This window comes from Monodelphis domestica, chromosome 1 (assembly GCF_027887165.1).
Source record: "Monodelphis domestica isolate mMonDom1 chromosome 1, mMonDom1.pri, whole genome shotgun sequence".
NCBI classification, from domain to species: domain Eukaryota; kingdom Metazoa; phylum Chordata; class Mammalia; order Didelphimorphia; family Didelphidae; genus Monodelphis; species Monodelphis domestica.
Window position 1 is genome coordinate 473,182,408 of NC_077227.1, and position 23,408 is coordinate 473,205,815.

The following is a 23,408-nucleotide window of genomic DNA, read 5'->3' on the forward strand; positions in this document are numbered from 1 at the left end:
ATTCTTTATAGCAAAATAGTATTCCATCATCATCATATACCATAATTTGTTCAGCCATTCCCCAGTTGAGGAATATCCCTTTAGTTTCCAATTCTTTGCTATCACAGAAAGAGTAGCTATAAATATTTTTGTATAAATAAGTACTTTCCCATTTTTTGGAATAAACCTAGTGATGTTACTAGATCAAAGGATATGCATTGTTTTATAGCCCTTTGGGCATAATTCCAGATTGCTTTCCAGAATGCTTAGATTATTTCACTTTAACAGTTTTTTAAAAATTGATTTTATTATTTTGTTCATTTCACAAGCATTTGATTTTTCACCCTCCAACTGCTCACCCCTTTTTAATAAACATTTTTTAAGAGGGAGGAAAAGAAAACCCTCATATGCACACTCAAAGCCAATTCCCCAATTGGTCATGTCCAAAAATGTATGTCTCATTCTACATCTTGAGTCCATCAGCTCTCTTGCAGAAGGTGGAGAGTAAGCCTTATCTTCAGATATCTGGAATCATGGTTTGTCATTATATTGATCAGTGTTCTCAAGTCTTTCAGGGTTGTGTAGATATTGTATAGATTGTTATTCTCTTTCTGTTCACTTCACTTTATATCAGTTCACTTAGGTCTTTCTACTTTTCTCAGAAACTGCCCCATAATTTGCTTAGCCATTTTCTAGTTGATGGGAATCCCCTTACTTTTCAGATTTTGCTACTACAAAAAGAGCTATGCTAGATATATTTTTAATAGACATGAGTCTTTTTCTTTCTTTGATCTCTTGGGGGCATAGGCCTAGTAGTGGTATCACTGGGTCAAATGTGCCCATGCATATTGGGCACATAGTTCCAAATTGCTTTCCACTATGATTAGATCAATTCAAAGCTCTGCAGTGCAGTAGTGGTCCACAGGAATTTTCAAAGACTGTTTGCTGTCACAGAAGGATTGTGATCTGTGTGGCTAGAAGGAGTACCCATACTGAAATCAGAAAATTCTTGAAATATTGAATTAAGTTCAAAGTAGGGAAAGATTGCATTGTTACAGTTTATTGGGAGTGATGTTGTACTAAGTTAATTTTTGCCTCTTTATGAAATATAATGAAGTCATTGTTAAAGTAAAAGTTCTTCCATCTAAAATGTACTGTAGCCACATTCATCTCAAAAATTAAGAAATTAATTGAACCGTATGTTAATATTAATGCTTATTGTATTTTGGGAGCAGGCCAAAGTTATGTCAGACATGGATTTAGTTGCAGAAAGAGAGAAGATAACAAAACAAATCAAGAATCTGGAAAAGATTTTGGATCCTAACATTGCAACAATTGAAGTGGTTGTCTCTGATTCGAATCTTGATTCTACTTCAGAAGCAGGTGAGTTTATACCTGACTTTCTTCTTGTCACAGATCATTTTTGTTTAGTCATTTCAGTTATGTCCAACTCTTTGTGACCCCATTTGGAGTTTTTTTGGCGAAGATACTGGAATGGTTTGCCATTTCTTTCTCCAACTTATTTTACAGATGAGGAAACTGAAGCAAACAGGACTAAATGACTTGCCCATGGTCATACAAGCTAGTAAGTCTGAAACCAAATTTGAACTTGGGAAGATGAGTCTTCCTGACTGCAGGGCCAGCACTCCATCTTCTGTACTACCTCTCATAAATATAGGTGTAGAAATTTCAAGAACCTTAAAGACCAATCTTTGCCAATCCTATCATGTCTAAGGTTACACAGGTAGTCAGTGGCAGATCTGGGATTTGAACTCAAGGTCTTCTGACTAAAATTTTTCTGCCATACCACACTGTTATTCTCCTTGAAGGTACAAAGTTTGAGAAGTTCTTTTGGGCTTCCAAATGAATCTGTCTTTATTATTACTTTTGTACAGATTTCTTTTAAACTATTTGGAATTTTTTTTATCATTTTTTACTTAAAAAAAATTTATGTGGGAGGGCAGCTTGGTGGCTTAGTGGATTGAGAGCCAGACCTAGAGACGGGAGGTCTTAGGTTCAAATCTGGTCTCAGACACTTCCTAGCTGTGTGACCCTGGGTAAGTCACTTGACCCCCATTGCCTAAACCTTACCACTCTTCTGCCTTGGAACCAATACACAGTATTGATTCCAAGACAGAAGGTAAGGGTTTAAAAAAAAAGTTACATGCTTTTGACTAAGATGATACTGATGATAAGTATATATTTTAAGATTCAAATATTTTGAGATTTAGTATCCATTTTCTTTACTTTAAACCTTTATTTTCTGTCTTAGTATTAGTTCTAAGAAGGACTAAGCATTGGAAATTAAATAACTTGCCCAGGGTCACATAGCTAGGAAGTGTCTGAGGCTAGATTTGAACCCAGGTCCTCCCAACTCCAGGCCAGGTGTTCTATCCTCTATGCTACCTAGCTACCCCTTGAGTAGGGGGTATTATTATTTCTTTTTTACTATCACTATAATTTTTTACTATTACTATATCCTTTAATCAAGGAAAAAGAAGAAAAAAGACTGTTCCTCTTATCTTAGGAAATGGGATTGTTGATTATGCTATTTGTTTCCAAAAGGTTTAGGGGTTGAACCTAGGTTCATGTTTATCAAGGTAGTTCTGTGCCCAAGTTGTCTTCATCGAGGCAGGTTCTTTCACCATTAAAGGATAATTCAAAATCATGTTAGTTTTGCATGTCAGGTAGACTGTGCATTAAATGCCTGTCCTGTGCCAACCCTTAAATCACATGTTACAGGAATGAGCTCTAAAAAAACCTGATTCCAGATATTTATAATTTCATTTATTGTGTTTATAATCTAGATGGTACAGTAGGTAGAATTGTTGGACTTGAGAGGCAGGAAGACCTGAGTTCAAATCCTGCTTCACATGCTTACTAACTATGTAATCTTGGGCAAATTGCTCTCTTAATATCCTTCAGCTTCAGTTTCCCCCCCTCTGTAAAATTGGGATAGTAATGCACCTACCTCACATGATTATTGTGTATAATGAAATAACATGTAAAAGTGCTTTGCAAACTCTTGAAGCACTATGTAAATAAATTCTAGCCTACTCTCACTTATCAGACATATCCAGTTACTTATTAAATCGTATAATTTTCTTGTCACAGCATTCCTCAAATATGTCCCATTTTTTCTACTCCCAAGCTACCACTTCAGTTCAAGTCTTTCTCACTTCATGCCTGGACTTTTATTCTAGTCTTCTAATTGGTCTTCTTGCCTCATATATTCTTCCCTCTAGTCAGTACAGGTCTAATCATGTCACATCTTCTACACAATTAATTCCAGAGTTTCCCTTTTACCTTTGGGATCAACTATAAGTTCCCAACATTTAAAGTTCTTACAGCTTACCTTTATAGTCTTTTTACAGATACTATGCCTTAATATGCACTTTGTAATCCAGATATTAATGGTTTACTAGCTCTTTTGTACCCATGATGCTCCACTTCCTGTCTCTATAGCTTTACACTGACTTTTCCCCCATGCCTGGAAAGCATTTCGTCCTCATCTCTGCCTCTTGTGATCCCTGGTTTCATTCAAAACCCAGCTCAGCACCTAGTTCTTGAAGACTTCCCTGATTTCTCCCCTTTCCTCTCTGCCCAGCTTTCTGATAGTGTACTACTCAAACTACTTTGTATTCATTTTATATATTTCCTCAAAGGAATGTAAACTTTTTGAAGGCAGGGACTGTTGTCTTTGTATCACCAGCATTTTGCACAGTTCCTGGAATATCATAAAAGCTTATTTTACTTATTGCCTGTTTAAACTTGTATTTAGATACCTATTCTATACAAAACACTTGCTAGGCAGTGAAGATTCATAAAATAAATTAGATACAGCCTCTGCCCTCAAAGAAGTGACTATACCTGTCATCATAATGTGATTCCAGTCATATACATAAATTAAAAAAAAAACCAAAACCCATGCATGAGCAGAGGGTGTAGAAAAACTCATTATCCAAGTATGGCATATGACTTTGTAGTATATCATGTTTTCACCATTCATTCACCTAAACTCTTTACTTGCATTTCTAACAGATTCCCTGGAAGATGACGATTGGGATGAACACATTCCTATGGTAACCAAACTGCCTTACCCATCACTAACTGATGATGTCCTCTATGTCATTAGAGAGGAAAGAGGCAGAATGTTCTGGGATCCATTTGGGCTTGTCAGAAATCTTCAGGGACGGAGAATTTGTGCATATGTAAATGTTTCTGAGAGGTCATAGGATGAATGAAATAGAAAGAATTTTCAGGTTTCAGTAAGACAACATCTTTAAAATACACAAGACTTTTGTATTTTCCCAGGATGGCCAAATTATCTTATGCTTCACCATAAATATCCATTCATTCTTGAAATATGCAGTACTTTTCCAACTTCCATATTTATGTTAGCTCGTGTTTAGTTTATTGTGAAACCAAGATCAATTTACAGACATAAAGATGCATACAGCAACTTATTAAGCTGCACTTTAAAATTTGGGTGGTATGTGAACTAACTCCAAGTTTGTATTTGGAAACTTGTGGTACAGATGATGGCAAGCATCATTTAACCAAAAAACTATAGCTATTGTTTGCTGAGAATGCTACACTAAGATCCCTGGCTTCTAACCCATTTAAAATTTGGGTTGGTATACCTGTTAGGACTTGGACTAGATAACCTTCCTTATTTCCATCTGGAATCTGCTTTCTAATCTTACTTCTGGCATAGGCCCTTGATTGAAGAAAACTTTCATGTAGTGAAGGACCCAGAATTGAAACAGGAAGGAAAGCTTGTTTTGTTGTGACACCTCCTGGGAAACTAATATCAAGACTTCCTTGGGAGGAAAAAGTATCTTGGAGATGTTCAAATTGATATTAGATGTCCACTTGTAAGCTATATTATAACAGGGATTCATGCTTTGGGTGGGGCTTGAATCAGATGACATCTAAGATCACTTCCAGTTCTGAGATTCTGTAATTCCTTGAGAGTGTGATGAAAACTTCTAGTATTAAGTATATCTGAACGGTACTGGTCTGTAAAACAATCATAGAAAGTCAACACAAAAGGAAAGAGAGGATATTACATTGATTCAGGAAGAGGAGCTTGTCAGAAGCTGGAAGTAGAGAGTTCAGAGGGGGATTATATTTCATTTTCCTGCACATGATTTTCTGCTTTTAATCAGGAGGAAGAAAGTTGGGGAGAAAGCGATGAAGATGACTCAAAGGACCAAGCCCTTCCCAAAGACCCAGAGACCTGTTTACAGTTGAACATGGTATATCAAGAAGTCCTTCAGGAGAAGATAGCAGAAATTGACTTGCTGCTGGCTCAGAATAAAGAGCAACAGGTATGACTGATGATGGGGGTGAATGCATTCCTGAATTTGTAGATAGGGTTAAACCAAGGGAAACCTCCAGCCTTTTCCATGCTTATGAGTGTAGTTGTGTGTGATGGTACCAGTTGTCTAACTTAAATGAGATCTCTGTGTCAGTGATGTCCAACATGGCCCTATCCCACGCTGTCCTTCAAGTTTGTGTAAATAGAAATTTTGTACCTCTGAACTACATTACCCAGCAATCCTTTCCTTTTTGTCTCCAAGTTGCCTCCTTGTGTGTGTAGTCCTGCCCTCTGGCTCTTTTTCTGATGGTGCTCTGTGTCCACCCCCACCCCCCCAAGGGTGTGGTCCTAGGAAGCTTCTTTTCTTTACTGAGGCTATCACTTTCCTTTTGCTTCAAGTTATTATTAATAAACTTTATAAAATATAATACTTAGAGTATTTGGCTATTAATTTTTAATCTTACATAATTTTCAATCCAGCATCACCAGTTAATTGCCTAGTAGGCTTTTAACTAGATGTCCTGTTGACCTCTGAAACTCACTATGTCCAAAATAGAACATACTACTTTTCTGCCCAAACCCACTGCTCTTTTATTAGAGTTCCCTGTTTCTTTCAGAGATGCCATGATTCTTCCCATTTCCCAGTTCATAATCTTGACATTTTCTTTGATTCCGTATTCCCCCTCTTTATATTCAGTTGGTCATCAATCTTGTTGTTTCTGCTTCCAAAACCTGTTTCAATTCTGACCCTTCTTTAAATTTATACAACTACCAACTTATTGCCTCTTGCCTGGGTTATTGTAACTTCTGTCTAATTGGTCACCCTACTGCAAGTCTCTCTCCATTTTAATTCCTCTTCCTTCAAGCTACCAAAATGTTTCTCCTTTAGCAGTATGACTGTATCATCCCCTTGCTCAAAAAACTCCAGTGGTTTCCTATTTCCTCCAGGATCAACTGTAAAATCTTCTTCACAACTTGCCATTATTTCCAACCTCATTATCTCCACTCTGCAATCCAGCCAAAATAGCTTCCTCTCTGTCCTTCACACTATTCCATCTCCTATATTCATTCCAGGAATGCACTTCCTTCTCATCTCTACCTTACTTTAACAGCTACTGCTACCTTCCCCCCAAATCACTTTATATTGAACTACTTTATAGTTCTCCTTAGGCTTCTTTTCTGTCTATTCATTTATGTAATTGTTATCTCCCGTATTAGAATGTAAGCTCCTCAAGAGAGCAGAGATTGTTTCATTGTATTTCTATCTCCCATACCTGGCATGGAGTTCAGCACTAAATAAATACTTGTTAATTGATTGAATTTCTTTCTGATCCCAGGGCCAGTTTTGATTGGTCCCAGTGAGTTCATATTAATTACTTGGAGGAATTCCCATCTATCTGTGTCTATGTCACAGGAAGAAGTCATGTGGGATCTGGCTGGTTCCAAAGCCTCAAAGACAAAAGATGGAAAGAGCCTCCCTTCAAATGTGTTTGTGGGTCATTTTATGAAGCCATACTTCAAGGATAAGGTCACAGGAATTGTGAGTAACTTGTGCCTCTTCTTTGGTTGTGAAAAGAATGTGGATTTTGTACTTTCTTTTAGAATTACTATTATATGTGGATATCCTTTAATTCATTTTGGTTAATAAGTAGTGGAGCTCAGCCCTGGCTTGGCCAACCTGTGGCCTGGCCCCGCCCTTGAATGCAGAGGATGAAGCATGGCATGCAATGGGGGGGGGGGGGCAGGGCATGGCATGTAATGGCAGGGTGGGGCACAGCACTGAGTCCCTAAAAAGTTCTAAAAGGTTTGCCATCACTGCTCTATGACATCTCAAATGAAGGGAAACTGACCATTAGCATGGGATCCTGAGATGTACTTGTGTTGACTGCTTAGGTAAGTAAGCACTGACCTACATGATATTTTCCAACAGGGACCTCCAGCCAATGAAGATACCCGGGAAAAGGCTACACAGGGCATCAAGTCTTTTGAAGAACTGATTGTGACCAAATGTAAGAATTTGGGGTCACTTGATGACTATACCAGACGTAAATTAACCTTTACTTTTACCAATAGATAGATGCTGTTAGTTCTCTTCCTTGAGGTTTTCTTTTGGAGCTTTGACTCAAGCTGATCAGTGTTGTGACCCTTATGGAAGATAGGGCAATTGCAGACATACATTTACTTATAACTGTGTAGTGTAAGGATAATTTAGGGTTGTGACCTAATCTAAATTAATTTTGGTCACCAGGGAATGTCCCAAATAAAATACCCAAGTCAGCTTGGAAATTTATGGTGGTTTAATTAATATAGAGGGAAAAAATAAGAAGAGATAGGGAAAGGTATAGGATTTCTCCCACCTGGCCTGTGCCGGGGGAGTTCAAAATCCTCCACCACGAGGTCTTTGAAGATTAGAAGCTTTTTTTGAGAGGGTAGTGTTTGGAAGGCAAAGGAGGAAAGAATCAACCTAAAACTCCAAGAGAGCTCAGAGAAGACGCCTCACCTGAACTAGGTTACTAGACTTCTTCCAGTATGGTATCAAGGAAAACTCACCGCTAACCCGGATAATAGCTGCCTCCACACCAAGATGCTGAAATGCTCAGCATTCTGCCACCAGCCACCTCTCCACCGCCAAAGAGGCCAGAGAGAGGAAGTGACACGAAATATATAGATGGTGTTTATATCACTTTCCTGCATCTCACATGTACCAATGGTAGCTTAAGCTTGACTTAGGACAGCCCAGGGGTTTGTCAGTTGTTTCTGATTTGTCATTTGCTAGCACATGTCTGTCATAGTCCGTCCTCCTAAATACTTAATCCTTTAGTATGAGTGTAGACATTCCTGTTTTTGTTAGACTAGGGTGGGGTAATCTAAAGTTCACAGTAGGTACTCTCAGCCCAGTCACATTTTTGTTACTTAGTTTTTTCAATCTTGCCAATTCTTCATGACCTAATTTTTTTTTTTTTTGGCAAAGATTTGGAGTGATTTGCCATTTCCTTTTCCAACTCATTTTACGAATGAGGGATCTGAAGCCTGCAAGGTTAAGTGACTTGTTGAGGGTCACACAACTATAAAGTGTCTGAAGCCAGATTTGAACTCAGAAAACTGATTCTTCCTGATTTCAGGTGCAGCACCATATCTGTTATGTCACATTTTTACTAGCTTCTAAATTCTCTTCCTGCCTTTCCTATAATTAATAAAGCCTTGTCATAATGGATTTATAGATCTGGGAGAAATAAAGTAGTATAATACTAGTATTGTTACTGCTCTCCCTTTTTATTTTCAGTTAGCCTCTTACTGCTTTGATGAGGAAATTTCATGTTTTAAGAGAAGCAGAGGAAATGCTGGGTGGCTCAGTGTATTGAGAGCCAGGCCTAGAGATGAGAGGTCCTAGGTTCAAATCTGGTCTCAGACACTTCCTAGCTATGTGACCCTAGGCAAGTCACTTGACCCCCATTGCCAAGCCTTACCACTCTTCTGCCTTGGAGCACTGACTCCAAGATGGAAGGTAAGGGTTTAAAAAAAAAAAAGGGAGAAGCATAATTTTGTTAAGATTCTAGCCTAATGAGATGAAATAGTAATGGGTAGGAGTGGACCTTCTTATTTATCCCTCATCAGCTCTCCTTTTTCAAGGTCATTGCCCAAATACGTAATGCTATTTTTTTCCAGGGAAAACTTGGGAAAAGACTTTACTTAGGAAGTCGGTGATAAGTGACCATCTGCAGCGATTACTTCAACCCAAGTTATTAAAGTAAGGTATTTATTTAAATGTTTAATTTCCAGCCAGTTCTAGATTACAGTTTAAATTCCCATATCTGTTTCCTTTGCTGGTCTCCAAAAGACATAAGGGAAATTGCAATTCATTGGTATGGGGTATTCATGCTTCTTTTCCCATAGAGATTTTGGATGACTCAAAATAACTAATCTTTGGGTAAATGCTTGAAATTAATTATAAATATGGAAAATTAGTGGAGTGAAAGATAAGAATAGTACTTGGAAAAGAGAAAAATCTCACATGTTACATCATAGACTTAGACTCTATAAAACCCATGTTTTTAACTAACTGAAATGACTATATTGATACTTTGCTCCTGTGTACACAGCACTAGCCAACTATTAAAGACTGCATACTCTGCAGCATTTGAATAATTGTTTTAAATGTTGATTTTTACTCTTTGATTTGTTTACTCTTTGTTTTAAGCCTTTGTTTGAAATTTAGGATCAGAAAAGTAAAATGGTTAATGACCATCTTTTCAGTCTAGTTTGGATGATATCTTAAAGGTACCTTCAAGTATGATTAAACCTAAGATCAAATTTACATCTGTCACTACTTGTGGCTTAAAACAGTCAAAAGTTGGCTGTTGAAATATGGTGGAGAGGACTTGATTTTGCCATCTTTTATTTGTTTTGAATTGAAATTTATAGTTTACTTAAACAGGCAGTTACAGATTTTTAAAAAGTATCCCTTTCCCTGTCTTGCCTTGCCTTAGAAGGATTCTGTGACTTTGTTTAATCATTGGGCACTAAGGCTAGTGGATGTATGGGGGATTTCCTGCTTCAGATATATGTCAGACTGGATCATTGGTTCTCAAACCTTTTGGTTTCAGGACCCCAATTATTCTTTTAAAAATACTGAAGACCCCAAAGAGCTTTTATTTTTGTATTATATCTATTAGTATTTTCCATATTAGAAATGAAAACTCATACATTTTAAAAATATTTAATTCTTCTAAAATAATAATAAACTTATTATGTTAACAAAAATAACTTTTTATTACAAATAGCTATATTTTCCAAAACCAAAAAATTTTAGTGAAAAAGAATGACATTGTTTTATGTTTTTACAAATATCTCTAAAGTCTGACTTAACAAAAAACAGCTGTTTCTCACATGTACTTTCACATTCAATTTGTTACAATATATTTCAGCTGACAAATATGAAGAAAATCTGGCCTCACACAAATATCTATTAGAAAAGGAAAGAGTATTTAATAAGCAAATACTATCTTAGTATTATCATGAAAATTGTTTTGACCTCATAGGTCTTCCACGTGTCTCAGGGACCCCTGTGGGGATCATAGTTTGGAAGTAGCTGGATTAAATGATGTGTGAAATCACTTCCAACTTGTATATTGCATGATTGCATAGAACACCTTGTGATAGCATGGAAAAGTAACCTCTACCAAAGAGATTACAACATAGCTTGCCATCTCTTTCACTTTAATCCCCACTTCATCATGTTTCTAATTCTTCAACAGGCTTGAATACTTAAATCAAAAACTTGACAAAGTCAGTGACTCAGTGGAGAAGCAGATTTTGGAGAAGCAAATTAAAAACACTGAGAAGGAAATTGAGGATATCAAGTGAGATGAGACTTTACTGTGCCATAATTTCTTCGCCTGTAAATAGTAATAGATATGCCAGCATTAATGATATTTCTCTTGTCCCTGATTCTAGTCAGCTACCGGAAGAGTCTTTATTGGGGGACAGACTGGATGAAAGGGATTGGGAGAAGATCTCCAACATTAATGTGAGTAGATATGATGAAATTTAAATTATCCTAGGAGCAAACAGAGCATTGTATCATGGAGGAATAGGAAAATTTGGCAGTGTTGCTATTGTTGGCATCAGACTAAGAAAATACGCTGCTTTTTGTTGCATGTGTGTTACTCCTGACACACTTTTAGGTTCTGAACTTTTAATTTTGTCTTTAGTAGTGGGGATGACCTTCCCTTGCCTAGCCTCTTTCTTTCTTTTTAAAATTATTTTTATTTCGTTAAATATTTCCAATTTCATGTAAAAATTTTTAACAATAATTTTTTTAAATCTTGAGTTCTAAATTCTTCCCTTCCCACTCCCATCCCTCTTCCCTTCATCAGAAGGCAAGCAGTTTGATTTTATTTACACATATGATGTCATGCAAAACACATTTCCATATTGTTTAGTCTGTTTGTGACCTTCGTGACCTCATTTGGCGTTTTCTTGGCAAATTTACTGGAATGGTTTATTTCCTTCTCCAGCTCATTTTACAGATGAGGAAAATGAGGTAAGCAGGGCTAAGTTACTTGCCAAGAGTCAAAATTGCCATATTAACCATTTTGCAAAAGAAAATAAAACAATAATATAATAATACTAAAAAAAATTTTTTTTTAATATACCTCAGTCTGTTTGAAGTTTTATCAGTTCCTTCTCTGGAGGTGGATATCATTTTTCATCCTAATTCTTTCTGAATTGACTTAGATCATTAATCTTGCTCAAAGTAGCTAAGTCTTTAACAATTGATCATTGTACACTGTTGCTATTACTGTTTACAACACTCCTATTTCTGCTCACTTCACTTTGCTTTAGTTCATATAAAATTTCTCACTTTTTTAAAGCATTCTGCTAATCATTTCTTATAGCACAATAATATTCTATCACAATCTTATACCACAACTTATTCAGCCATTCTCCAGTTGATGGGCATCCCCCCCAATTTCTATTCTTTGCCACCACAAAAAGAGCTATTATAAAATTTTTTGTACTACCCCTTTTCTTTGATCTTTTTGGGATACAGGCCTCGTATTAGTATTGCTGGGTCAAAGATTATAACGTTTTTGGCATAGTTCCAAATTGCTCTCCAAAATGGTTGGAAGAGTTCACAGCTCCACCAGCAGTATATTAGTATCCCAATTTTTCCTCATTCCTCTCAGCATTTGTCATTTTTTTTTGTCATGTTAGCCAGTATGATAGGTATGAGATGGTATTTTGTAGTTGTTTTAATTTGTCTTTCTCTTAATCAGTAGTGATTTAAAGCAGTTTTTTTATGACTATAGAGAGCTTTGATTTCTTCTTTTGAAAATTGCCTGTTTATATCCATTGATAATATATCAACTGAGCAATGACTTATTTTTTATAAGTTTGAGAAATAAGACCTTTTACAGAAAAACTTGTTGAAAAAAATTTTCCTTAATTTCCTGTTTTCTGTCTAATTTTGTTCTCCTGAATTTTATTTGTGCAAAATTTTTTAAATTTCTTAAAATTATCTGTTTTACTTCCCTGTATCTCTTCTATCTCTTGTTTGGTGAAAGAGTCTTCCCTTGTCCATAAATCTGACAGGATCATTTTTTTTTCTTGCTCCCCCAATTTACTTATGATATCACCCATGGTGTTTAAATCATTTATCCATTTTTTAAAATAACTCTTACTTTCCATTTTAGAATCAATATTGTATATTGGTTCCAAGGCAGAAGAGCAGTAAGGGCTAGACAGTAGACATTAAAGTGACTTTCCCAGGATCACACTACTAGGAAGTATCTGAGACCAGATTTGGAAAAGATGATTTTAGGGTTGTGACTTAAAATCTAGATTTAATTGGTCGCCAAAATAAATACCCAAGTCAGTCTGGAAATTTATGTAAATTTAATTAACATAGAGGGAAGGAATTTAAAGAGCAGGAGGGAAGAGGATATAGGATTTCTCCCGCTTGCCCTGTGCTAGGAGGAAATTTAAAATCCTTGCCTCTATGTCTCTGATGAAGATTAGAGGCTTCTAAAAGGATAAAGTTGGAAAGTAAAGGAGGAAAACTCAACCAGAAACTCACCACCGAACCAGACAAATAGCTTGTAGCCATGCTAAGATGCCAGAAGGCTCAGTACACTGCTCTCAGCTAACTCTCCACCGCCAACAAGGGTTCTTTTTTTTTTTTTCTGGACACAGCTAGGGAGCCAAATATATAGACCTTTCACCCTTGTGTCTCCTCCTCTAAATGTCCATTCCTAGTTCTCATCTTCTTTTGATTAGATTATATCTTTAGAGTTACTTAATACTTCTTTGTAAAGTTCACCTTTTGTTAGTTACTTGACCTCTTTGTGAGTAATTTAACCTTTATAGTTACTTAACACCTTTTTGTATTAAGAGCTAAAAATAGACTTAGCTTAAAGTTCTAGCTTCACTATATAAGATGAGAACTAAGTACCTTCATTGTTCAATCAGGAGATTACAACTTTATCTAAGTAGGGTGGAGTAATTTTAAAGTTCACAGAATCAAGGATCTCCCATCTCTGTGCCTAGCTCTCAATCCACTGAACCACTTAGCTGCTCCCCATTTATCCATTTTGACCTGGTTTATGATGTGAGATGTTGGTCTGTGGCTAGCTTCTGCCAAACTGCTCTCCACTTTTCCTAGTAATTTTTCTCAAGTGGTAAGTTCTTGCCTCAAAAGCATGAATCTTTGGGTTTATAGTTTCTCCCCTATCCATTTTTTTAACATTATCCCAACATAATTGACTCACTTCCATATTGTCTTTCTTTGTAGAATTCTAACTTATAATAAAGTTCTCAACAGATACATGCATCATCTTCCTTGGAAAGGCATACATTTTAACCTTATTGAGTCCCTTATGATTTCTCTGACATGTTAACCTTTTTATGCTTCTCTTGAGTTTTGTATTTGAAAGTCAGATTTTTCTGTTCAGTTCTAGTCTTTTGCCTAATCTCTTTCCTGACCCTCAACATGCATTTATTAAATAATTATATAGAGGTTTATTTTCTCCTTGTGTTGTTGGAATGCAGCAGGGATTTTTCTCTGTGCAGAATTAAACAAGTTATTTTTTTTAATTTCTTTTTTTTCCTTTTAAACATTTTATTTGGTCATTTTCAAACATTATTCATTGGGGAAAAAAAGATCATTTTCTTTTCCTCCCCCCTCCCACCACCCCTCCTGTAGCTGACACACGTTTCCACTGGGTATCACATGTGTCCTTGATTTGAACCCATTTCCGTATTGTTGGTATTTGCATTAGGGTGTTCATTTAGAGTCTCTCCTCAATCACATTCCCTCAACCCCTGTAGTCAAGCAGTTGCTTTTCCTTGGTGTTTTTACTTCCACAGTTTGTCCTCTGCTTGTGGATAGTGTTTTTTCTCCATGATCCCTGCAGATTGTTCAGGGACATTGCATTGATACTAATGGAGAAGTCCATTACGTTCGATTGAACCACAGTGTATCAGTCTCTGTGTACAATGTTCTTCTGGTTCTGCTCCTCTCACTCTGCATCACTTCCTGGAGGTTGTTCCAATCTCCATGGAATTCTTCCACTTTATTATTCCTTTTAGCACAATAGTATTCCATCACCAACATATACCACAATTTGTTCAGCCATTCTCCAATTGATGGGCATCCCCTCATTTTCCAATTTTTGACCACCACAAAGAGCGCAGCTATGAATATTCTTGTACAAGTCTTTTTCCTTATTATCTCTTTGGGATACAAGCCCATCAGTGCTATGGCTGGATCAAAGGGCAGACAGTCTTTTATCGCCCTTTGGGCATAGTTCCAAACTGCCCTCCAGAATGGTTGGATCAATTCACAACTCCACCAGCAATGCATTAATGTCCCTACTTTGCTACATCCCCTCCAACATTACTTTCCTTTGCTGTCATGTTAGCCAATCTGCTAGGTGTGAGGTGATACCTCAGAGTCAGAATTAAACAACTTATATAGTGATTACTTTGCAAAAGAGACCTGCCTTTATTTTTACTGTGCAGAAGACTGGGATTGCAGTCCTCCGAAAGATAAAAACTATGTCTATATTAACCTTCTTTTAAAATTTCAAATACCACCTACACAAATGCTAGTGACAAAGATTAATTTGGTCATGTCTTTACAAAGTGTATTTCTGCTTTGGTGCAGTTTGAAGGCAGCCGAAGTGCTGATGAGATTCGGAAATTTTGGCAGAATTGTGAGCACCCAAGCATCAACAAGCAAGCATGGGTTGAGGAAGAGACCAAGCGCCTGAAAGAGATTGCCGCAAAGCACAATTATTTGGAGTGGCAGAAAATCGCAGCAGAGCTGGGAGTAAGGCTCTTTTCATCTTGATCCTAGTAGATTAGGCTTTCATTGCTACTTCTCTGGAGAATTCAGAAGGCTGATCATTAGAGAGAAGAAAATCTTCTACTGTATTATTGACTTATTCTGTCTTCCAGGTTGCTGGGATGAGGACCTTCCAATGGAATAGGAAAATTTCCCTAAAGCTGGCCTATTCATCAAGGCCAAGCATATAGGGATTGCTATTATCTTTACTATGAGAAAAGTAGAGGCCCTCTCCTATTTCCAGATGCTGATGCAGGATATTTGTCCCTCTGTCCTCAGGGAAAATTAAATCCTATATACCTTATGTTTTTTCTTAAAGGCAGAGTTTTTTTTAATGTTTTTTTTCCAATTAAAAATAATTTTCTTTTCCTTTCACCCTTCTAACCATTGAAACAAAAATTCTTAATAACAAAATATTTGTAGTCATGTAGACCAAATTCTTGCATTGGCCATGCCCAGTCAGTAAATGAACTAGCATTTATTAAGCACTTACTGTGTGCCTGGCACTATGATAAGTTCTAGGGATACAGTGAAAAGACCTCCAAAATCATATTAAAAAAGCATATACAATGCAAATATATTAAATTTTTTTAAATTTCATATTCTACTTCCTGAATTTATCACCTGTCTGGTGGGAAATACATAGCATATTTCCTCATCAGTTCTCTAAAATCATGCCATTGTACGTCATGGTCATTTGTATGTCATAATTTATTTGGCAGTTCTCAAGTTATGGGGGCTAAAACTGTAGGAGATGAGGTACCCATGATGTATGTCATATAACTCTTTAAAAACACTCTAAAACTTTATTTCTTCCTCAGGTAAATAATCTCAGATTTTTAGCTGATACCATGAGCTCCTTTATAAGTATCTAATTTATTTAACAGCCTTAGTGTCTGATACCTAGCAGCTGTAGGCACCTCTGTGGAGGGTTTGATATCCTTTCATATGTTATTTATGCCCTATCTTTTGGTTTGGATCTCTCTGGAATAGTTCAGTTGCAGAAGAGGAATAATAAGTCTAATGTCAATATATTTGTAATTTTTTATTTTTATAGTCTGTGTGCACCAGAATGCAACTTTTTTTGTTACTACAAAAAAATGCTATTTGTAAATATTTTTGTAAATCTGGGTCCTTTTCCTCTTTCTTTGATCTCTATGGGATACAAGTAGTACCAATAAGAATCAATCACTTAGGCATTCTCCATGGTGAGGGATCAAGCTTTATTGAGAGGGGGAGGAAAGAAATGGCCCTAGTGATAGAAAGGGTTCTCAAGGAAAAGATGTAGCTATGGAAAGGGCCCCAAGAGATTTGGGGGAATGCTTTTTATCTTCATTACTTAATAAGAAAGGGGTCGTTTGTTTGGGCAGTTGTTGTCCTATGTTTCCAGGGGACTGATGCCACTTTATTCATGCTCTACTTTGGTCTTTGTGGTACCGTGGTTCACTCTCTTTGGGGGGAGGAGGAATGGAGAGGGGGAGCAAAGTACAACATAAATGGGATGCTAATGATATGTTAAATACCCCAGGGCAACTTTCAGCCAAATTTTGCTCTTTTCTATGCAGCCTCTAAGGAAGGCAGTGATTGTGGAAATTAAGCATTGTCTGAATCTAGTCCTGTGTGACTGGAAAACTGAACCACCTCTACTTGCTGTCCAGAGACCCCCAATCAAGGACCTAGGTTATGTCTAAAGGTTGATGTGAGGAGTTTTCTCATAATTGTGAAACTAAGCAACCTATATGTCTTATTTGAGAGGTAGCCACATTCTAATTGACTAGTTATTTTCCATGTTCTTTTAATTGTTTACAACTATTTGGCAGGGTTTGTGGGACATTTCAGATCACATCATTCCCCGCTCCAAATAACAAAAGGCCCAGAACCAGGACAGGGCTATGGTCAGTCATCTGGAACTATTTCCTGCTGAATAAGGGCACAGGATCAGGGATGAGCACAGAATCCCATATTACTTGGTGGAGCAGGGATCATCACAAGACTCCTAGGAATAGAAAGAAGCAGCAATAGTGGCCAGTGGTCAGAAGGGTACTTGTTGCTCAGTAACTACCATCTGGAACTAGAACTGGGAAAGTCAAGAGGAAACAAATTTAACAAAGCAACTAAACAGGCAAGGACAAGATAGCAAAGGAATCAATAGTAAGAACAAAGAGGATATAAGGGAATACCATCAGATGCCCAAGGAGAGGAAGGACTTAAGGGTTCTCAAAGGAATAATAGACTATTAAACATTTGGTAAGATTCTCTCCATGGGCCACAGTTCTGGAGAGCTGGAAGATTGCATTTTGGGTCCATTGTGGTATTACAACAGTCTGTATTGATGCAAATAAGAGAAGGGGGAATCAAATGCACCTAACTTAGGGAAAGAAAACAGTTAATCTGATAGTTGAAATCTGGAATTGACTTCATTTTCCAGACAGCTTTGAAAGGAGGCGTTGCTTCTGTGGTTCCAAGTCATTTGTAGAGGTTCCTAGATTAAAATCTGCCAGTAACAAGACAGTACAATTTAGTACAATCTCTTAAATATGCTTCTCTAACCCTGAAACTAAAGGGAATTTCAGTTTTACATACTACTTGCTATTTGCCTGGCATAAAAATCTTCTGTATAAGTACTTTTAAAATGGTACTTGTTAAAAGATTGGTACGGAAGAATAGTCAGAGGGTTTTTGGCTTTTGCTGCTATTAAGCCACCATCTTCACTCCACCACCCAGTACTTTAAAAATGGGAAAATAAATTTACTTTCTTTAGGATTATCCATATTAAATTCATTTGGGGGAGAGTGTCAACCCTATATACCACAGATTAAAATTCCAAGATTTTTCATACTTACAGCTTATAGTAACTTAGAGATGTTCCAGAATCAACTTATCAATTAATAGGTTTAATATTGTACTTACAAAACTACCACTTATCTGTCTTGATGAAAGAAATTTGCTATGAAAAGAAAAGAAAAGGGACATAGTTATAACAATGTCATATCACAAAGAGGAAAAACTCTCAATTCCTTTAGGAGGATCAGATGCTATTAGAAATCTAGTTCTATAGATAAAAACATAAGCAGCAATACTTTTTTGCAAATAAGTTTCTCCATCATTAGGTTCAATGATTACACAAATGTATTAGCTTACAAAAGACTGATTATATGCCATTTGAAACAAAAACTTGGGGTGGGGTGCAGATACACTTAAGTAGGTGATTCCCAATGGTATACAGAGAACAGTGTATACTAAATGGGTTGCCTTTAGTAAAACATTTCTAGTTGCTAACCATATTCAAAGGAACTGAATCTTACGGACTGTGTGTTAATAAGCAAATGACAAGTCCAAATATTATTTTACTCTAGATGTTTAATACACATTCAGATTGAAAACAGCTTGCATATTTGCATTGCCTCATATCTTCTATTACTTACTTGCTTTGATTATAGAAATTTGCTATAAAAGGAAAAAGCAAGGACAGGATTGTAATAGTATCAAAACTAGTCCCTTTAGGTACAAGCTGGAAAGGCACAGCGTGGTTCATCACATGTAAACTAGCACCTTTAACTCTGAGTTCACGTAAGTATCACAGTTGACAATTAGTCATGCATTAACAATTCTGCCTCATAGCAGACTCAGGATTAATCAGTCAGGTGGGAACATTCCTATTCACATAAGTCAGGAGGATCCCATCTCAGCTGTCTTCTCAACTTTTTTCAGATAAAGACTTCACATATCATTCAGGATCACATTTCTTCTGAGTAACTTGTAGCTTTTTCTCTTGTGGTAGATTTCCAACTTAATGATCTATCGGACAACTATACCTGAATTCAAAACTCAAAATAACATTAGTTGCAGTCTGAAGAGTTTTTACTTCAAATGGTAAAATTTCACCAATCATGGAACAGAAGTGATGGCTCAAATTAGTTAGCATGTTAGCTCAAAAATGCTGTTTGATGTGAGTTAAGGAGGGCCTCCACAGTGTGGGGAGTGTGACCTGATAGCCCTCTCACAACCACATCCACATTATAACTAGAGGATTTTAACATGTAGAAATTGTCTCCATGCTTTTGTGCCAAGACTCCCAGTGCATTCTCCCCTTTTAATAACAGGAAAAGATGGAATGGGGGTGCATGTTTAAGTGGCCTGTGGTGGAGTAGGGCAAGTAAGGCAGACTTCAGTTTCATACTTTTAATTAAAACTAAACACATTTTGATATCGCAGCAAATATAGCAATAATTGGCTCATATTAACATATTGAAGTTACATCTTTAAACATTTTTACAATTTTTAAGGTAACTATAATTTTCATCATTAGGAAAGGGTTAAGTACTAAGTTAAATTTAAACTGTAAGCTGTTCATTTTTTTTCCCACTCTGGATACCTATCTTTTTTCCCATTCTTGGATTACTTCCAAACTAGCTTAACTTCATTGCCCTAAAACAATGAGCCAATCAATCATCAGGGATACAAAATTTAACTCTTTATTTTTCCTTAATTGTAGTAGTTGTAGTAGTACTTGTAGTACTCCAAAATTTCAACATGATTTTTCTCTGTAATTTCTACATAGCCAGGCTTGCAATGACAGAAGCTTGCAGATTTTTTTTACTGTATTACCACATTTACTGTTTATTTACTCCTTGGGCATAATTCCAAATTGTTAAAGCCAGTATTGTACTTTGAATGTGAGAAGTGCCTTCAATGTACTAACCTGCCTTGAATGTAAGATGTTATCCATGCAAGCACAAAACCATAGCAGTCTAGAAAGAATCTCCTGTCTTTGATTTCTATAATGAGACCAGCCACCCTGACTTAGTTATTTTTTCTGTGATTGAAATACAGTGGCCCAGAAGGGAGAATCTCTCATTCATTTAGGAGAGAAGAAGCAGCAATGGCCTTAATTGTACCCAGGATAGTTTAGATTAAACATTAGGAAAATATTCATGCTAAGAATTGCACAGAACACAAAATGCAGTATTGGGGGAGGTTATAATGACTTTACCACCTTAAATATTTATGACCTCAGGGAAACACTCATTCCTAGGTTAGAGGCACATGCTGTTCAGAGTCACAGGAAAAAAAAAAGTAAATTCAAAGACCCTATAGTCCTTTGATTCCTTGAAAGCTGTTCTCTTACCTGGAAGATCTCAGTTTGGTCATCATAGCTGTGGCCTGCAGACAAGGTGGAGCTTTACATTTGTTACCTTGAGAATTTTTTAAAATCAAGATGAATGAAATTGAGTTCTATAAATCTATTTGAAAAAGCAGGAGGAAAATTTATTTTCTTTGTCTAACCTGAAATGGCCCACATTACTTGTTTTTTCAAGGCTTTGCTAGGGAGTTGGGGGCAGAGTCATTTCCCCTTTGCAAACTCCTCTTCCCCTTTCTGCTCCTTAAATTATTTTAATGAAAAGAGATGGATTTCTTCTGAGAAATTTTTTTACTCTAGCAATTTACATTTTTACCACTGGAGGGCAGGCCACACATGATTTGGGTTAAGGGCATTTAGTTATGGAGTATTCAGCTGATGTTTCTGAACCAGTAGGTTTAAACTCTGATAGATACAATCTTTTTCTCTATTAGTCAAGGAGTTCTTTACATTTTGAAGTGAAACAAGGGGGCAGCTAGGTGGCTCAGTGTATTGAGAACCAGGCCTAGAGACAGGAGGTCCTGGGTTCCAATCTGGCCTCAGACACTTCCTAGCTGTGTGACCCTGGGCAAGTCATTTAACCCCCATTGCCTAGCTCTTACCACTCTTCTGCCTTAGAACCAATACACAGTATTGATTCCAAGACAGATGGTAAGGGTTTAAAAAAAAAAGTGAAACACTTCTAGATAGAGAAATCATTTTCATTATTAGGTCAAGTGCTGAGGATACAAATACAAAAATACCCCTGCCCTTAAGAAGCTTACATGCTATGGTAGGGACACAGTAGAATATAAATACATATAAATAAATAGAGGAAATAAATATGTATTGATTTTGACAGAGGGATAATGGGTGATATTAAAAAGAATTAAGAAGGACTGGAGATTCCAAGAGATGAAAATGAGAAAAAGCATTCCCAGCATGCAGATACTGTTGATGATGAAATATCATGTAAAACAAATAGCATCTAACCAGTTTGGTGAAAGCAGAGAATACTTGGGTGGTAATTCTTTGTGATCAGCTTAAAGAATAGTAGAGCTTAGAAAGGGCTGCAAATGCCAAGTAGAGGAGTTTGTATTAAGCATGTGAGTGTGTACCAAACTCAAGTGTTGTTAGGTATTAGAGATTAGTAAAAGCTTGCAGTAGGGTAGCCCAGGATAAAGGAATGGATTGTTAATTTCTGTTACTCAGAGAATTTAGAGAATATGTTTTCAACGCTGACATGAAATTCATGGGGAGAACTATGACTGATGTACTTTTTAAAATTGCAAAAACTTAGGAACACACATTGTTCTCTGTATTAGAAAGCTTGCAAAAAGGTATAGATTCAAATAGTGTTAGACATTTCTTAAATTTTTTCAGATTTGGGGCAGCAAGGCAGCTCAGTAGATAGAAAGCGAGGCCTGGAGATAGGAAGACTTGGGTTTAGATCTGGCCATAGATACTTCCTAGCTATATGACTCTGGGCAAGTCACTTAACCCCCATTGCCTAGCTCTCACTTGTCCTTTGCCTTAGATGGTGGAAGGTAAAGGTTTTTTTAAAAATCTTTCAAGATCCGCATAAAGATATAAGGAAGCAGAAAAATTCTTTGCCTTGAAGGTTTATTCACTGAAAGGAAAGTATACACAAGTTAAGAAGTAACAAATTTTAGGAAACATCTTTTTATTGGCTGGATGGATATAAATAATTTTTGCATTGTTATCAGGTTTGTTAAAAATAAATCATAATTGCATTCTGTTGCTCACAGACTGTAAAAATGGAAAATCACAAATTTATAGATATTAGACTTACTACTTCTCTTCTGCAACCAAACCATTCCAGAGAGATCCAACCTCAAAAGATAGGGCACAAATAATGTACAAAGGGATATCAAAACCTCCGTCTAGGTATCTACAGCTGTTAAGTATCAGACACTAAGGCTATTAAAACAAATCAGATTCTTATAAAGGAGCTCCTGGTATCAGTTAAAAATTTGAAATTATTTTCCTGGGAAAGAAATTAAGTTTTAGATTGCTTTTAAAGAGTCATAGTACATATATCATGGATACTTCACCTATAGTTTTGGCCTAAAAGTGTTAAGGTTTCTCTGATTTTGATTTGTGGTTTGGCAATGCTCTTTTGTGACCTATTAAATATCAATGTTTTATCAGAAATTTCAAAGTTAACATAGCCAAAGTAGTCACCAACCTCTGGTGATGAAGCTCTGAACTTGGACTAATTCTTGGATAGTAGATAATATTGTCTGTCACTGGGACCATGCTCAAAACTTGGTTGAAGCTGTCAGACAGATCTTTTCCCCTCTGCTCAGGAGCCCTCAGAAACCCAGAGTCACTTCTACGCAGGAGGAGACATCAAAGAGCTTTTTCATAGCTGTAATTTAAAATTTGCTACATTATTAGGCCATTCTTTTTTTCAATTCTTTGGTATGCATTTTTCCACCTGGGAATACATTTCCAGTTTTAAAATGGTAGTTGCTAAAAAAATATGATTTGATGTATAGAAGTCACAATGACTTCTCAGAAAGTTGTTCACTATTTTTCTGCATTATATCTGTTTAATCATTGTTCCTCCACTTAGCCCTGCCTCCTCATACCTCATCAGTTATACCAAACTTAGTGTTAAGGGCTCTTGAGAATTGGTGGAGGGAATTTAAGAAGGAGATGCTTTATACTCTGTCTTTTCACACTCAGACAGTGGAGTAATTTTCTCTTTACTTTCAATTTGGGTTTCTTCAAAAGACCAACCGAAGTGCCTTCCAGTGTCTACAAATGTACCAGCAGTATAACAAAGACTTGAAGCGGAAGGAATGGACAAAAGAAGAAGACCATATGCTCACACAATTAGTTGAGGAAATGAGAGTTGGAAACCATATCCCTTATCGTAAAAGTAAGTCTGTTACTTCTTCACTCCTCTCATTCTACTTCTCTCTCAAGGTAGTGCTCTACTATAGAATGTCTGTGGTTGAGAAGCATTGGGTTTAAATCTTAGATGTTGCATTCTTTTTTTTTTTAACCCTTACCTTCCATCTTGGAGTCAGTACTGTGTATAAAATATTCTTTATGAGCATTGTTCATGAGAATAGGATTCTCATGAGAAGTATATAAATGACATACATTTG

At 36.6% G+C, this 23,408-nt stretch overlaps 1 protein-coding gene across 7 annotated transcripts in view; it reads left to right on the plus strand.

Moving 5' to 3' along the window:
* SNAPC4 (small nuclear RNA activating complex polypeptide 4) overlaps positions 1–23,408 on the plus strand; it is a 59,664-nt gene that overhangs the window by 13,519 nt on the left and 22,737 nt on the right. For 6 of the 7 annotated variants that reach the window (XM_007475314.3, XM_007475313.3, XM_007475310.3 and 3 more), the window contains exons 2-11: positions 1,215–1,362; positions 4,021–4,061; positions 5,151–5,312; positions 6,717–6,842; positions 7,233–7,311; positions 8,969–9,050; positions 10,558–10,662; positions 10,757–10,829; positions 14,970–15,134; positions 23,029–23,176. In XM_007475314.3, the coding sequence (XP_007475376.1) occupies positions 1,224–1,362; positions 4,021–4,061; positions 5,151–5,312; positions 6,717–6,842; positions 7,233–7,311; positions 8,969–9,050; positions 10,558–10,662; positions 10,757–10,829; positions 14,970–15,134; positions 23,029–23,176 (1,120 nt within the window). In that variant the 5' untranslated portion in view covers positions 1,215–1,223. The remainder of the gene's footprint in view (positions 1–1,214; positions 1,363–4,020; positions 4,062–5,150; positions 5,313–6,716; positions 6,843–7,232; positions 7,312–8,968; positions 9,051–10,557; positions 10,663–10,756; positions 10,830–14,969; positions 15,135–23,028; positions 23,177–23,408) is intronic. The other variant, XM_056812692.1, reaches the window with a different exon arrangement.